Raw genomic sequence first — 18,116 nt, forward strand, 5'->3', positions numbered from 1 at the left:
TACTTGAGGTAGCCTGTAGGTATTTATGTTTACATATCATTTACAGTATATCTTCTACAGTCTTGGAGAAGTAATTAAAATGACAAAATTTTAGGATCCAGATAAAAGCATATAACACATTAGTGTGCTGCATTTACAACATTGTACAATTTTGGTTACTGCTTTGTAGAAAAAATATTGCTGTTCTGGAATTAATCCTGAGAATAGCAACTAGATACATTTGTACACTAAAAATCTGACATTTAAGTCTTAAACAGAAAAGATCATGGGGTCACCTGATATACAGTATCAGAATCCTCAAAGACATTGACACAGTATTCAGAATCCTCAAAGACATTGACACAGCGTATTAAATCAGAATGAACAGTGAAACATGAATGACAGGACACAAGTAGAGACTATGTGAAACTGCTTTTAAAACCAAGAAGAGGAGGCACGTCTTAACTCAAAGTGTGGTTTGTACTGTACGTAACAAACTATCTAGCGTTGATGTTGAAACCTACATCCTGGCTTCTTTCAAAAAGTGACTGGATAAAATCCTTGGATCAACTAGATACTATTTGCCAGACAGGTTAGACAGGACAAACTGACTCCTCTCATTTGTCACCTTTCTTATTAGGCTTTTCAATAGAGTATATGAAAAGAAAATATGACAGACCTCCCTTTACTTCAGTTAATACATAAAAGAGTGAAATATTTATTAGTCTACACATATGTCCCCGAATTCCTAACATGTTGCTTCTTTCACACTCAAAATATGCTTGTCTGCCATTTTTAATCATTTGCATTGACATTTTTGATATGACTCAAGGCCAAAGAAACTACTCACTGACAAATATTTTTACTTCAACATATATTTCATGATTGTGAAAATGTTTTTTTTCCATTAAGACAGTCCATGATCTTAAAACTGTGGAAGATGTACTAGCTCCAGCATCCAAAGTTGATCTGGGAAGTGATCTTCAGGCTATTATGAAGCTACAGGAGAATTTCAACCTTGCAAAACCACAATTTCTGGTAAGAAATGCTTGCAGTTTCTGTTGATTTATAGGGAATACAGTTTACTGACAAAGAAATCATGTGAAGGCATTGTTTCCTATAACTCTGAGGCAGTCAGCCTTGGCCCTGGATCCTATTGCATTGCCAACCTTTGCGCTAATCATTAATTATCAAAATGTTCTGCTGCACTCATGATAGTTAAATAATTAAGAGTCACTTCAGCACTTAAAATACTGGAAGGTTCAAAGTCCAGGATTCCATGAGTACACCTGTTATTTTAATTTAATACAGTAGTACAAGCCTCATGTTCTTCTTCCTTTTTATTTCCTTAGCAACTGAATGCAGAGGTGGAATACATGGTGAAGATTTCAGAGTTATTAGCATTAAAAGGAATTCCAATAAAGGAGAAAAATGAAAAAGTCACAGAACTTCTTCAGTTGCATCAGAGAGTGAAAGATAAAACCAGGGAATATGAAGCAGTTCTTAACATGGCTGTTAAATTTCATCAGCTATTTGATGAGGTAAACAGCTCATGCATATAGTTTGGCTGGTTTAAATAACTGTATTTTTTATTTTTTTAAGTATCTAGAGCAACATGATGTGCTGAAGAATCACACAGAGCCTGGAAATCAGAAAAAATATTACATGTAGTTTTGTGATGGAAACAGTCCTAAAATTGAAGCTTTACAGTTCATATTGTTAAAACTAAAACTAACAACAAAAAAACCAAACAACCAGATATGCTTTTCAAAATATTTTTTTCTATCGCTGGATTGTGTATAAAAAAACTGACCACAAAACAGACCTAATCAGTATTATAACAATACATTTCTTGACATTTTTAAAGTTGGGCAACCTCTTGACATCAGAACCGGTGACTGCATTCCACGACATCAGCCAAGCCAAGATCCAGCTCAGTCAGCACCAAGAGAGGCAGAACCACATTCGACATGTCTATAAACTGGCTATTGCCTTGGGGGTGGATATTTCCAATACTGTGGAACAATCGGTAAGGACTGTGTTTATGCCCTCTGTAACAGTCTCCTACGACATTACATTGATTTTTTTCTTTTTTTTCTCTCTTGTCTTTAAACAGGCAACTCTAGGCTTTTCAGTGCACCAGTTACAAGAAAAGCTGAAGAAGCTGGAGTGTGGTAGTGTGAACTGGAGTTTAGAAGCTGACAAGTGCAAAGAAAACCTTCTGAGTAATGTGCATTACTGTGCATTCAAGGAGGAGATAAGTGAGGTATGTTGGCCTACAGTGATAATTCAATACATTTTTTAAACTGTCTTGTAAATTTGCACGTGTTGTTTTTATTACTTTTCATTTTTTCATTGAGAAATATTTTTATATATTTGTTTATACATGAAGTCTTTTGTAAAATTGCTTGAAGATGCTTCACTCTGCCAATAAATATAAATTCACAAATTGTTAAAGCTTTTAAGCAACAATTTGTTACCCATTCTGTACTTACAGTAAGTTGTGCTTGATTTTTTTCTCCAAAATACAGAAATTTAGGAGTCTTACTTTCATTCAATGCACTGGCTATTTTAAGATGTAGGCTTGGTATGATGTTGAGTATTTCGTTGCACTTATTTTCATGCTATTACCTACATTATTTTTAAAAACGGAAAACTACATATTGTCTGACACAAACCATGTTTTCAGACTCAAACCTTCTAAATTAACAACCACAAACTAAGGCATATTAACAGATTGCTATCATAAGCATATTCTTCATGAAATTGAAATTGTGGATATTAGTAATTAGTAAGGTAATTTCATGGATATTTGTAACTGATAATGAATATAGCTAGTATACTGGAATAAATAATGAAAAGGATAAAACAATATTTATGCAGCAAAATATATTAATTGAGTAACTATATTAAGAATGTAACAAGAGTATTTATAATTATGATTATACAAATAATTATAATTAGGAAGATTAAGCTTGCAAGAGTTTTATATGAAATACATTTATGTACATAGTAACATTGTCTTTAGACAATTTAGAAAGTAACAAGTAGAGTTATTTTAATTTAGTATGATACTATTTTGTGTAGCTGCCACAACAGATCATCTATTTTTGGCATGCAATCGCATTCATGTTTTTAAATGCCTTTCCTATCAGAACACTTAACTGACATTCATTAACAGACAAAGAATGGTAGCCTTAAAAGGGATAGTTTGTTTTTGAACAGTTAAATTGTTCTTGTTCTTTATATATTATATTATATTTATATAAGATAGATGGCCATTTGTAATTTAGTTTACAGTCTCTAATTTATCTTGCCAGTGTCCAGCCTTCTCTGCCATTTGTCTTTCCCAGAAAGAAGGGAGATTGTGTTTGTGTCTTCCTGAGACAGGCATGCGAAATAAAAGTAGACTCAAGTGTGGTCATTTTTTTCTTGTCCCTTTGAGCCATATTCACATCAGTCAATGTTAATTACCTGTGCTACAGCTAGAAGTCATAAACTGACTTATCTACTTCAAAGAAAAAAAAGATATTGTACCCTCATAAACCTGTGCCTCTGTATCCCTCTGGTGCACTTAAGATCACATTGTCACAAGATTTAAATCAATAGACATACATAGTATTAGGGACAGTTGCCAGTTGCCTTATTTCTTCTTATCAGGTTTGCTAATACTTCTTATTTTGCTCATACAAAGCTCTCATGTCCAACTAATCTTATTTTCAAAAGTGTTTTTTACAGAAAAAAGAAATAAATAATAAATAAAGGCATATACAGTATTTATTGGGACGATCTTGTTATTGCTATGCAAAGGCATTTGTACTGCTAAAAGTAGGCCACTGAATCATATTTCCATGGCTGAGAAAATTGGGATATACTGTAGATATTCTTGTCATTATTTTTATTTACTCACTTTCATTGCATTTATGTTTTCTTAAACCTGCTAATTTAATTTTCCAATTAATATTAATGATCAAAGTTAAACGAATATCAAAAAACTTAAAAATTGTAAATATAAACATTACATTTATAATACATTTTAAGTAGGATCCTGTATATAGTACTATTCCTTTATCTGACATTGCTTGATGAAGGTTAGCTTGTCAGAAACAGTTCACTCAATACTCATTAAGAAGTACAAATGTAACCCACAGATGAATTACATGGACGTTAATATAAATATACATTTATATTATTTGTATTTTGAGTATACATATACATAAATATAACTTTTTCTTTTTACAATAAAATATAATCATTGAAACAACTGCATGATTCTTCTGCATTGTCACTTAGTGTTTCTACTGAGTGTTTTTCTTTTTATTCACCTGGTAGCTTGATTACTAATTGTAATCTTTAGTGTAATACATTATCATAAACCACTCTTACAACAAATGCTAAATGTTGTAATGTATTGTGTTGTATCCTCTACTTTCCCAGCACTTCCCTCTCTTCAATGTACCTGCCACTTCTTTATGTGGCTTACTGTAAACCACATTTTGATGTTCTAATCTTGACATATGAGGCTTATTAAGATTACCTCCATTGGCTACTAGAGAGGCTTGTGTGCATTCTGCCATTTGTCCCTGATGACATGCTAATGAATCCTGTAGCACCTTCATGATTATGCATAAGTAAACACATTGACATTTAAGCTTCTCCAGAGATTAGCCAGTTGTTGCTGGTTGTCAGTGTGCGCTACAATTTTAATTTGAAAGAGCTTGTAGAGTATTATCTCTAGCACATAAAAAGGGAAATTTGGAAAGCAATTTGCTGTATCAGCCATTAGTATTATTCCATCTGGAAGGAGTTACACATTCCATAGCTCTGAATACATAAGGCACTGCTTTAACTCATTAAATAAATCTTTTTCTAAAAGGCTTTGGAGTGGACAGTAGACATTTGAAGGTATAATTAACAGAAATGTGATACTACCACATTCTTTCTTCATTTCCTAGTGCTTTAGGGAAACATTGCTACCATTAATGAAGCTGTAAAAATAATGCAGAATCTGCTTTGAGTATGGTGTACCACACATCTGTCCAATCCAGTTTGTCTACATATTGTAATTCCAATTCTTAAATGAGCTAGATCAGCGAGTTACTAGCTCCGCTGGACACAGCTTAACAGCTTCTCCCAGCTCTTCAGTTGCTACTTCACAGAAACATGCAAAATCTGCAGACGTCAGACCTCCAGGACCAGCAATGAACAGATCCAGGAGTGCTACTTTATTTGGGCCTTTGGGTGAATTTCTATAAAAGGTTTTAAAGTAACATTTAAATACATAATAATTTTCTGCTTGTGTGGAAGATCCCTGCATGTGGTAATATGGCTTAAAAAACTTTCATCGACCCCACTTAATACAGTTGCAAATGTAAGGTTCAAATCTAAAATGCATGGCACAGAATAATAAGCAATAATAAAAAAAATAATAAAAATAAAAATAAGCACTTACAACTCACCATCTACCAAGCACACTGTAAGGAAAACAACTGTAAGACAATGTCGCTATATACATAGAAATCCCAGGTGCATATCTCACATCTCACATTCCTTACAATTAACTTAATAAAATATCTGTAACATGTCAGTTTCTTACAAGCAAAGTCTTTGTGGTTGTCCCTTTGGCGACCTCAAGTGGTCTTACATGGCTATGACTCCAGTTCCCCTATGCATTCCATTAGCTGGATTTCCATATTTATAACTGTAGGAAAATTTCATGATCTCAGAACCCCTTCCTGTTTAATGACAGGTCAGATTGAGTTATTCAGAGCATCTTTTCTAATTGTACATTCAAAAAGAAAAAAAAAACAATGCAGTAGAATCACACTTATCCTCTGGGATATCAACAATAATAATTCATATATTGCCTTTCTTCTAGTTATAGTTATACACTCTAGTATTACTCTAGCCTAGTAATACACTCTCTACTGGAAAAGAAACTTGCCTGAGTTTTCCTTCACAGAGAAGAGCAGATGAAAAAGTATTGCACTGGTAATGAGAATCCAAAAATGGAAAATGGGAGACTGGGAGCAGCTGTCTTCATGACACATGAGTTATACACTTAGAAACATGATACCATTGCAAAAGTCCTCCTGCCATACAGAAAAGACCCTTCTTTATAAATCATATGCAGTATTAAGCTGTTAAGTGTACCAAAATAAGTTCTTATGAATTTGTGTAACAGTAACCAGGTTTATAAAGGAAGCATCATTTTAGGATTTTTATTTTGCTTGATTTTACTACTAGCATCAGGGTACAAATTCTTTGAAATTGGCTTAATTTCATTTTATTATGAAAACTGTTAAGTGATTTTTTAATACTTGCTGTTGTAGTCACAGTAAATAACTTTAGTTATTTTTACTTTTGTAGTCCCCTGACAAGTTCCTAACACTTATCTTAATTGTTGAAGTTTAACGATTGTAACGTATCCTACTGTATTTCTTGTCAAAACATCATAAATTAAGTTTTATTATCTTATTAAATGGCAGTAATAATGAAATATTTAAAAAAACTTGTGCTTATCCTTTTTTACAATATAACAAGTGTATAGCGAAACACAGTATCTATCTCATGTTTCATCCTTCTCAGATAATGTCTTTTTCATTTTAGATGAAAGAGTCATTTAAGGACCTGAAGAAGAAATTCAATAACTTGAAATTTAATTACATGAAGAAAAACGACAAATCAAGAAACTTAAAAGCAGTCCAAAACCAAATCCAACAGATTGAAATATATTTAGAGAAAATACAGGTAAAGCAAGATATCATCAGTAATGCTGAATTTGTTGCAGAAGCAGAATAATATTTTTGTCTTAGTAAATTAGATTGTGTTCTCAATTACTGTTATTTACTCTGTTGATTTGCTCTTTATCTCTATTGCTGTTAATGTCAGAAACTCACCAGGAACAATGCAAAGGAGAATATATATTTTGTATTAATGTATATTTATATTTACAGATCTTTTTCAAATTATACATTTTTTTTTGTTTTTGTTAATTTAGACACTGAAAAAGAAAGTACAAAACTTTTCATCAAAGGTTTCTACTAGTATAGAAAAACATCTCAGTGGAAGTGGTCCTAGAGAAATTGAGGAAGCAATAAATGAACTTCAGAAACAGGTGAATGATTTTGACAAGACAGTGGATGAATACAAGCAGAACCTTGATATGTCTGTGCGACTACAACAAGCTATGGAAGAGGTATGTAGTATGTTAAGCAAACAGTATCAAAGTCTTTTTCTTTCATGTCATGTGTAAATACTATATATAAGATGTTCAAAATATTCAACAGTAGCTCCAGTTTGTTAAATTCTATGAAGTATGTCTTATGCTGTATATTCTACATGCATATTTGTTCCTTGTATATTAAACATAGGGTTTCTCTGAGCAGTAACACTATTTTTCTCATATTGCCAATTCTAATTTTATCAAAGTAAAATACACATCTCAGAAGACAATAGACCACATTACTGGAATGACTAACTGACTTGAATAATTGATTTCATTCAATCCATTCTGATTACTGTCAAAAAAGGCATATGTAGTATAAATCCTCAAGATTTTTTTCTATTTCTCAGTCTTAACTACTTGACTCTAATTCCTGTGGCCTTTAGGAAAGGGGTCCTTAACTTCATCGAAGTTCCTCTATGCATACAGCTGTCTTTTGCCTGGGACATTCTAGAACCTCTTGATTGATCCTTCCAGTGTTCCAGCCTCTCTTTCCTAACTCTACTGATTGACGGGGAACTTCTGTTCCTGCTAAATCCCTTTTACAAAGCTGCAGCATTTATTTTTAGAGACTACCATTGTTCTTTCATTCCTTTGTGTCTAACAAGCATGCCTGGAATTTATTCTTCAAATGGCCACACAGGTTTTTTTTTCATATGGTTACTTCAGTATAGAAATGCAACATTTATTAAAAAGACGTAATTCAGTGATAATATTTCACCTTATATGTTTTCAGAGTTGCCGAGGTGTGGTCTGACCCCATATGTTAACCAATGCGTTAATGAACATGTACAATAGTTGTTTTTTTTAATCTTTTAATCTTTATAAAAGCTATAATTGTTTTAATGTAAAACTTTATTTTTAGTTATATCAATTTCGTTTCACAGCTTCCAGAAAGAAGAACAAATGACTGACAAATAAGCTCTTAATAAGTTAAGAGCATGTACACTCTCTGGTCCAAAATAAGTTTTTTAGATGATTTTATAGTGTTTCAGCTCACAAAACCTTCATTTGGACATACATTTGGCTAAACAGATTGTTTAAAAATGAATTCACTGAAACATTAAAGGTAGCCTTATTTTCCAGTCAAGCCATCAAGGGGTGAATTGATCCCTTATGTTAGAAATCTACTTCAGTTAGCCCCCTTCAGTTACTTCAATTAATTCAAACATTAAGATGTTCATATAAATGGGTTTAAAATTGATGCAAGCATACAGTGTATAGTTAACATACAGTGCATGTATTAAGGATAGTCCACTTTAAAATATATGTGACATGTAATCAATTTTTTTAATATAATCATTTTAATCAACTTTTTAAATAAAAATAGTTTCAGTTTTTAATTCATAAAGTATCAATGTATCAAGATGGAAATTACAGAATGTTTCCCCCTTTAAGAGTTCATTATTAATATCACCACTATCTGTGAGTGATGTGGACTTCTCAAGTATCCATATGCGTTAGAGAGGAAATTGCTTGATGATGATGAGCTTCAACAAAATTAGAAGCTACTCAGTAAATCAGGCTAAGGGACAATATTATTATTATTCAGCAATAACCTCTCTTAGATATATGGGCATTGAGACATTTAGAAAAAAATACAGAACTAAAAAACTACAAATGTACCCTTTTCTCCATTATATTAGCTTTTTTCTGTGCTTATTTTAGTATCAGTTTTGGTGTGATGAAGCAAGCGCCACCATTGTGCGTGTTGGGAAATATTCTTCTGAGTGCAAGACCAAAGAAGCAGTGGGGATCCTCTACAAGCAATTTGAAAAATTTGTCTGGCCTACTGTGCCTCAGCAAGAGGAAAGAATTAATCAAATCACTGAGCTGGCTGTAAGATTACATGGTGAGAAATAACCAAATATCAACTTATTGCCCTTACAGTACAGTACAGTACAATAGGCCTTAGTAGAGATTCAGCATGTGAATGTTTATATAAAAGCTTTTCTTAATTTTTTTTTACATGTTCACCATGCTAATCCAATGTAAACTGTGATTTTTATGTATTTAAATAATGTATAATTAATTATATTAGTGTCAGCATTGTAGCTGAGCTCCTTCAGACTGTCCAGATTAATGAGTAAGTGGCCCTACTCCTGCCCTTCTTCAAGTGGAAACCTTAGCATAGCTAATTAACCTATCACTACAATACGATTCATCAAAAGATCCCTCAATCTTTTATAACTGTGAGAAAAATAGAGTACCTGAAGAAAACCCATGGCAACATGGGAATAATATGGAATTCGATGCCAGACTTCACTGCTTAAACAAGGGCGAAGTTGGGGTGGAGGGGTGGCACTGTGCCTAAAGGATCTGTGCCTGTTGAAGGTGCCAGTTCAAATCCCACGGCTGGCAGAGGAATCCTACTCCGTTGGGCCCCTGAGCAAGCCCCTAAACCCCAGCTGCTCCAGGGGCGCCGTATAAATGGGTGACCCTGCGCTCTGACCCCAAGATTCTCTCCCCCCGTCTGTGTGTCTCATGGAGAGCAAGCTGGGATATGCGAAAAGACAAATTCCTAATGCAAGAAATTGTATATGGCTAATAATCTTATCTCTTAAACAATATTTAGTAAACAGTATGACATTTAGGTATTTGGTTGTTCTCCTTTTCCCCAGTTGTATTACTAAAACAATACATATAATATTTTTCATGTGTATGAAAAATTGCCATGCAAGTATTTTAATTGTGATTTTTAATACACAGGTCCAGAAGAAGGAAAAAAGTTTATTGAGAAAACTGTCACTAAGCACAATGAAATTTTGGAATCTATAAAAGAATTATGTAACAGTTTAAGGGATCTTGAAGCCAAACTTCAGGTACTAAATCCAAAACAGTATCAAATGCATCATATGTGAACTCATAGATATTTAATAGTGAACCAACTAGCCAAATTAATTAAATATATTTTGTATTATGATTATATATTATAATAATTAAAGGAGAGCCACGTGTTATCAAAATCGGTTTGACAAAACTGAATATGGACAAGACTGGTTTTGTTTATATATACTAATCAACATACAGTATAGAATAAGTTTTATAAATCTTACATAATTTATTTATTTAAATAAATAAAAATGAAGCATATAGCAAAAGTAATTATTTTAAGAAAACTTATCTTTCCTGTATGGAAACTTCTTTTCAGGTTGAGATTTTAAGACAGCAATCTGACACAAATGATGCTAATAATCAAGAAACAACAAACAAATCTCTCTCCACAACAGGAAAAGCAGAATCCAGTTTTACAGATTCTACCGAAATGGTAAGATGAAACACAAGTATGGGCTCTTTTTAAATCACTCCTTTTAGTTTCTCATTATCTTATTTTGATTATGCAAATAATATTAACATTTTAATTAGGATAATTGTTTTCTGATTCTTTTGCTCTAAAACAATCATGCCATTCATGTTCTATGCTTTATACAGGTGAAACTAAACAAATGCCACAACAGGCCTGCTCTTTTTGAAAAGGATGATACTGAAAATGAACATGATTTTAGATTTGAAGATGCCATGTCAGTTCACAATTCAAATATACAAACTGAAGTAAGCAACAGAATGAGTCAAGAACTGTCCAATAACATCAGAGCTGATGACAAACCTTTTACTCAAGAGTTTTTTTCTGAAAGGAGCATGACTGAGGTGTCAGACAAATCCACACCTGTAAATGCTCTTTGTACACTGAAAAGGAAGGAGCGACTGCACACAACCTACTCCTGTGTGCAAACATTTAATCTCTCAAGCTCTCCTGTTGAAAGGGAGAGAAAGATAAATGTTCTGCATCAGACCGGAAATAGAGTTCAGACCACCCCATCGCCAGTTTGCCCTGCTGCTCATGACTCTTCAGACTTTGCACTCATGCAAAGTAAATTTCAGACAAAGGAAAATAAGGACCTTGATCACAGAAGTGAAGATCACAAACATCAGGCTTTTGTCTGTTTTCCAACATCATATATAGATATGCAGGTTTGTGCTTTTTTCTCTTAATTATGAGACGAGTATAGTCATTTCATAAACTGAATATATATATATATTAAGGTCCAAGTAGGTCTGCATTAACAGGGTTGAGTGTTCAAGCAATGCTATTTAGAAAAAAAGCTTACATTTTGATAAAGCATTATGTACATTCTATAGTATATATCTAGACATTTCATGTACATTCTGTATTTTATTTACTTATAGGTCAGGAAAATGGAAAATGTACTGCAAAGTGAGCTATCACATTCAAAGGAAGATGATTTTTTTTGCCAGGATGCAACTGATTTGTTTCCTCTCACTGCTGAGGGGAGCATGCTTGAAGAGGGAGACGTACAGAATGAAACCCTCACAGAGGAGTCCCTGTCCATCGATGAATATGAGTGCACATCACCTGATGATATTTCCTTACCCCCTCTCTCTGAGACACCTGAATCCAACATCATCCACTCTGAAACAGATCTTGATGATGGCTTTTGCCTCAGTTCTCACAGCTTGCATGTCAGTCTGTGCAGCCAGCAACCACATGCACACTCACAACTTGGCAATAACACATTGAGTAATAGTTCTGATTACTTAGCACCTGCTGCTCCTGGTGACGCTATAAACCACCGGCAAGAATGGTCTTCTGGTCAATCTGAAAGCTACCCTTCTCCCACTGTGGGGCTGAATCCTAAATTTAGGTCTGAGTCCTCTTCTTTTGTTCGAAGCCCCTTGACAGTGTCTGCTCCCAGCATTGTCTCCAGCACACTTTCTAGCATATTGAAAAACAAACCTGCCCATGACTTGGTCAGTGGGACAGTAAGTGAATGTCAAGAAACCCTTTATGCTGTGCATGAGAGTTTTACAGAGATGCAAGAATGTTTGCATGATGCCAAGCCATGCATGGGAAACTCTAGTAGAATGCATGCTTCACCTTCCCCAGTTACAACGGATCTCCTGAACCATAAATCAGATCACGACCCAGGTCTATGCAAGCCGACATCCATTCGAGAAGAGATCAGGCTTACATCGGGGAACAGAGCCATGAGCAGCTTAGCTGGCCAGGGCCCTAACTTCTCCAAACTGTTGTCTAATGCTACAGTAATGGAAGGCTCTCCTGTGACCTTGGAAGTAGAAGTAACTGGATTTCCAGAGCCTACTTTAACCTGGTGGGTAGCCTACAATAAAACAGAGTAAATCACCATAAACGTTTAAGCAGTGAGTTAATCTCTTAAAGTTTTGCTTTCCAAGTTAAGAAAGTTTAGATAGCATGAATAAATGACACCATTAATAAGTTAATGGAACAGGTTCCTTTGGAAGCAAATGAATGTTTCCCCTCTATAATCAAAGATGATATATTGTTGAATTCAGCTTAGATTTAAAATGGAAAATAGCAGAATCATGCAGAAAAGTTGCAGCGTTCTTTAAGATACGTGGTGTATTGTATTGATTTTACTGATTATATTAGACCTTGAGTAGTTTATTCATTTATTAATTCAGATTATTTTTTTGAAATGCAAAAGATGAAAAGATAAAACAATAAAAGATACACACAGTGAAAATAAAATTTTAAAAAAACAAAGGATAAGATGCATGAAAATGTTTATGAAAAAAATAACCTTATGGCCAAACCTTCAGTCCTTTAAATTTGATTTGTTCCAATTTTTTCAGTATGTGCTACATTTTATTTTCTTTTTTGTTTAACACGATGAACTAACACAATGTTTTTTTAACATTGATTCCTAATTTGATTACGAGCCTGTTTTTGTTATTATTCTTACATTGACTGAAATAATTAGCAATTACAACTTGTTCTTATATTATTTTATTTCTGCTGAGTATGTCTAAGAATGCTGTTGACCTTTTTAATAGGATTTTCATTTATTTGTTATTTGATTCATTAATTTGTGTGACTTGAAAATTCACTTTTTGCTTTAGGTACAGGAATGGACAGAAACTGACCAATGATGAACACACAGAACTTTCACAAAAAGAAGGCAAACACAGTTTGTTCATTCAGAAGGTCACTGATAACGATGCTGGCCTCTATGTTGTTCGGGCCACAAACTCTAGCAGTACTCTTTCTTCTAGTGCAATCCTGCAAGTTAAAGGTAACTGGCAAATGTATTTCACACACACTGTTAGACTGGACTGGTTCACATGTTTTGCCACTCTTTGTGTTGTTCTGTGGTTATTGTATTTAATGTTAACATAGTTCATGTCTATGAGCTCACTTCACCACTGAATGTGTGCTGTTTCTAATCCTGGATATGGATCTTTCCTTTAAATACAGTTGCACTATGCACCCAGTAACTGTTACATTAAATTTGTAGAAGTGTGTTATAATTTAATTTTTATGATATTACTGTGCAATGTTGAAATATAACCAATAATGTGTTAAGTTTACCTTTACACTTTTCACAGTATTACTAACTTTATACTGTTTATCTCCTGTGCCTTTGTAGAAAGAAATGACTATGAATGCTTAGCTCTTTAATTACGCAGCTTAGACTGGAAAACAACATGTAATGTGCAACAAAACATTTTTTAAGAATCCCAAGACTATAATACTTTATGTCAAACGTGTCAGCTCATCTGAAAAAATATTGCTTATAGAATGTACAGTAACAGTGATGCCAGTAAAACTGCATGATTGGGGTACAAGAGAAAAACCAATTTCAAATTATGTTGAGAATCCTCAACAGTTACAGGAAGAGAACGTTCTGAGATTTATATAAAACTGAGTCAGATTTTGAAGCCTTATTTTGCAAAGGAAACCAATGAATGTTGACAGGATGAGAGGGCACAGTTATGCTTTTGTAAATGCTGTAACTCCCAGTTACTGTGCATCAACACTCCATTTCCAACCAATTTGTCTTGGTGAATGTTATAGCTTGCAATTGGACAGAATTATGAAATCAGCAAAGCAACCAGAATGAAATACATTAGCTTTTACTGTAATTTTTCTAATAGGGAGGAAAAATCTTTTAGTGAAGATATTATGAAAGTGATATTTGTAATTTTGATTTTTTTACTAACCTTGTCTAGCTTGCCATTTTTTATTCTGATACTGGCATTGAAATGAAAAAAAAAATATGTTGCCTAAGCACTATACCAAATTGTACTTAAATCTCAGGACATGCATGGTAAATGTTTATATTAACACATTTTTAAAATGTGTATCTGACATCCTTTTAATTTCAGAATGAAGATAGTAGAGGTGACAGATAAAGAAATCTTACTTGTATGTTTTAAATTATTAAGAATACTTTATATAGAGGAGTTTGTTTCCTTGTGTGCAATATAGTAAACTTATTAGGTAAATTGTTTAATTTCAGCTTTATTATAATGAATTGGTTCAATGAAAATGGAATTTTTCCAGCATGGATTGATATCTAAATTTACCACATAGAATTATATTTAGTATTATAATCAACAGGATTGTATTGATATGCCATTTTCTTTAAGGGTTAAATAGCTTTCATGGACAGGTTTTCAAGTAGTCTACCTATTGCTTAGCACCTGTTTTTGGTCAATCTACTATTTATTTGTAACACATTTGTATATTTAGTGCTTAAATGTCATGGTACTCTGAACCACGAAAGCCTCCAGCAGCTATTCGACCAAAATAGCTTTCAATCACTGATGGCTTACACTGAGAGTGAATGTGATGACCTACATAAACCTAGATTAAAGATTTCAGATAGCACACTTATTTAACACAGCATGTTTGTAGAGAAAACTTATGCTGTTAATAGCCAAAAGAGATGCATGAAATGCTGTTTCACTGTCACTTATATATTTTATTAATGGTTTCAGTTCATATAAACCTTACTTTTTTTTACTTAATTGAGGTAACAAAAGCTTTTCACTAAAATAATATGCTTGTGCACTTCTGTTGTCTGTTTTTTTCAGTTGGATACATTTTCATGTAATAACATTATTCAGTCAATTAAAATGAAGTAAATTGCTAAACAGTTCCATTTCTTGAACACTTATCACCGATTGTACAGTATGTGTTGTCTGCTCCTGTATTATAGCTTTGGAGTGATATGTATATTTGGTTGATGCAGTGTCCACAGTTTGATTTCTTTATGCTAATGTGTAATTTGATTAACTGTTGTATATTCCCTGTGCAGCAGAGATGTATCCTTAGATTCCTCTTTGCAAGGTTGTTTCCTTTACTTTCAGTAGTTTAAAAGGAAAGTGACGGACACGTTTAATTGAACTACATTCCTCCATCTGGGGAACTGGAGTACTTCTAAAGAAGCAATCATGAACATCTACTTTTTTGCCGAAGTGAGAAATATGTTATTGGCTCAGGTTTAAGACTAGAAAACAGTCCAGTGGTGAACAATAGCACAATGATGAATCTGGCTTTAAGCTATTCTTTAGATTGCATGACAGAAAGGGGAAATACTGAAGCTGTGTATCACAATCGCATAATTCTATAATCAGGAGGGTGGGAAGAAATAAAGTTGTATTTGAAAGTAAGGCTTTGTGTTGTGAATCTAGCGCTGTGAATTGTGAATTCCACGGCCTCAAATGTTTTATCATACACTTTTCTGTAAAAAAAAATTATCTAATTCAAAATAATAATTCTTAAATTACTGTAATTCCTGTGAAGGGATCACAATCACATAGGCTATGCTTCACACGATTTGTATTTAAAAACTGCCAGATTGGAAATATGAGTGTGTATGAACAACTTTAGAGATGATTATGTGTGACAGGTTCACAACTTAACCAGTCACCCTTGTGATTATCTGCCATTAACCATGCCTGTGCATTAACCACAAAATAGCAAAAAAGGAGACTTTGGGAGACTTTGAAAACAGTGAATATGCCTATAAAATTATAAATCTCAACATATTGACATCAAGTAGGAATCAATTCACTAAAAATCATTTTTTTAGCTTAGTGTGAATAAGAAGTTGAGGCTGGTTTTCATACAAAAAATGATACAGTTTTGTGAACTGAACTGTGCTGAGATATTCTGTATCACATGAAGGTCTCAGAGAAATAGAAAATGAAACATAAAAACTTTATTTCCTTCAAAAAACAAGTATTCAGAAACATTCTGGAACCTAACCGAAAATTAATTAATTTTTTAATTAGGTGTTAGAAGTTTTCTCCTTGATGATTATTGCCTTTATAAAACAACAATGTGTAAAAAACACTTTGTCTCACACAATTTGAACTCCCTAGAAATAGCTTTTTTGTTACATTTTTATTTGAATACACTGACAAGCCATTATAAAAAAAACACTCTTTGAGAAAAAGAAGAGTTAAAACATACCCATACATTGCTGTATTGAATAAAACTGTTTTAAATTGAAAAAAGAGGAAAAAACATACCAGTATTTGCACTTCACACATGCTTCAGTGGCAGAACTCTGAAAGATAAGGTAAGTTAATTTCAGATATCCTTGAATCCATGCCTCTGAAAGAATTGTATTCCTTCTGCACTGCTCAATTTTTCAAAAAGGACCCTACAATTGATTGTAGTTTTGATTTTGAATCTGTTTAAGCCTCCTCAGAATAGTTTGAACTAGTTTTAATTACTAACCTATGCTTGGGACTGATTTTAGTAATAATCACATCTAATTTTAATAATCATCACTATTAAAGGTAGTTTAATACTAAGTTTTATTATTTAGCAAGTAGAAAAATTTCTTAAGTGTTTTTTTTTCAGTTTCTCAGATCATATAATATTTTCTTTCCTTCATATGAAGTTCTGAAGTCACTTTCTAGATTCTTCAGTTGCTTCTCAGACTGATACTTTGTAAATATTCTAATGAAGTATTCATATTTACTTTCCTTCCAAGCTGACATCAACCTCAGCTGTTCTGGAGTTGTCACACTGGTCTTTTTTACAGACCTTCTCAGGTGACAGTGCTGTCTTTCTTCACCATGAAGACCTTGGTGAATGAGAATGGTCTTCTCATTCATTGGAGAATGCAAGCAACTTGGGTTGCTTAAATGTTTTAAATTATCCTTTATAATAGAGAACAGCATCTGGATTTGGGTATTATTTGCAATTTGAAATGCATGGCATATTTATCACTATGCTTATTTTTATTAAAATAACAGTAAATGAGTTTGTTTTAGTAAAACAGTACTTTGTAAAAGCATTACGTCTTACTAAGACTACTATTACATTTAAAGAAACAATATATAATATTCTCCTACAGTATCCATTGTCAACATGCAGAATACAGATTTCAATGGGACTGACTTACTGTGCTATTATCAAGTAAAGAGTGGAGCAGTGGTTAGCATTGCTGCATTAGAGATCCAAAGTCCTTGCTTATGGCACCAGTGTGTATGGAGTTTATTGGATGCTCCAGTTTTCAAACACCTCCCAGAGACATACTAGATTTGACTGGGTGCTGTAAATTATTCTCGCCTGAAGGATAGATCCCTGTGAGTCCAGGCAACTCTTGCCATTAATTGTCTGTGTGAGAAGCGGTTATGCCTGTGCCTACAGCTGATCAAATATGGTATAAAACACCATAACAATAAATTCACACACACACACACACACATTATAAAGAATACTTTTCAGGGCTAATGTGTTGTTTAAGAGAAAGTCGTTATGGAAATTACAGGAAAGCAAACAAAAAGTAGCTGTTCTAATGCTAGGAAGCAGGACTGGCTAAACCAGACTTTTGGAAACACGTTTATGTAAACACGGAAACACGTTTATAATCTCAGTGGTGAAACTATTACTATTTTTTGTCATCTATTTTTTAAATCAGTAATTTGGATTGCCAGTTATTAATAAACTTAACACTACACCACTACACAAAATACTGTGGAAGTTTAGAACATCATACCTAAACATGTCAGGGTGTCACCTTCAACAGTTTCTTTCAAGTTGCGGGAAGCTGAGCTCCACAGTCAATCTAGATTAACCAAATGGCCTCCTTAATTTCTTACCAGCAAA

At 33.5% G+C, this 18,116-nt stretch overlaps 1 protein-coding gene across 2 annotated transcripts in view; it reads left to right on the plus strand.

Moving 5' to 3' along the window:
• Positions 1–18,116, plus strand: part of ccdc141 (coiled-coil domain containing 141) — a 40,466-nt gene that overhangs the window by 19,964 nt on the left and 2,386 nt on the right. The window contains exons 14-25 of one of the 2 annotated variants that reach the window (XM_015359047.2): positions 892–1,017; positions 1,332–1,520; positions 1,847–2,008; positions 2,096–2,245; positions 6,589–6,729; positions 6,980–7,177; positions 8,873–9,056; positions 9,914–10,026; positions 10,356–10,472; positions 10,637–11,176; positions 11,393–12,336; positions 13,106–13,278. In XM_015359047.2, the coding sequence (XP_015214533.2) occupies positions 892–1,017; positions 1,332–1,520; positions 1,847–2,008; positions 2,096–2,245; positions 6,589–6,729; positions 6,980–7,177; positions 8,873–9,056; positions 9,914–10,026; positions 10,356–10,472; positions 10,637–11,176; positions 11,393–12,336; positions 13,106–13,278 (3,037 nt within the window). The remainder of the gene's footprint in view (positions 1–891; positions 1,018–1,331; positions 1,521–1,846; positions 2,009–2,095; positions 2,246–6,588; positions 6,730–6,979; positions 7,178–8,872; positions 9,057–9,913; positions 10,027–10,355; positions 10,473–10,636; positions 11,177–11,392; positions 12,337–13,105; positions 13,279–18,116) is intronic. The other variant, XM_015359048.2, reaches the window with a different exon arrangement.

The sequence above is a fragment of the Lepisosteus oculatus genome, chromosome 12, assembly GCF_040954835.1.
Source record: "Lepisosteus oculatus isolate fLepOcu1 chromosome 12, fLepOcu1.hap2, whole genome shotgun sequence".
Classification (NCBI taxonomy): domain Eukaryota; kingdom Metazoa; phylum Chordata; class Actinopteri; order Semionotiformes; family Lepisosteidae; genus Lepisosteus; species Lepisosteus oculatus.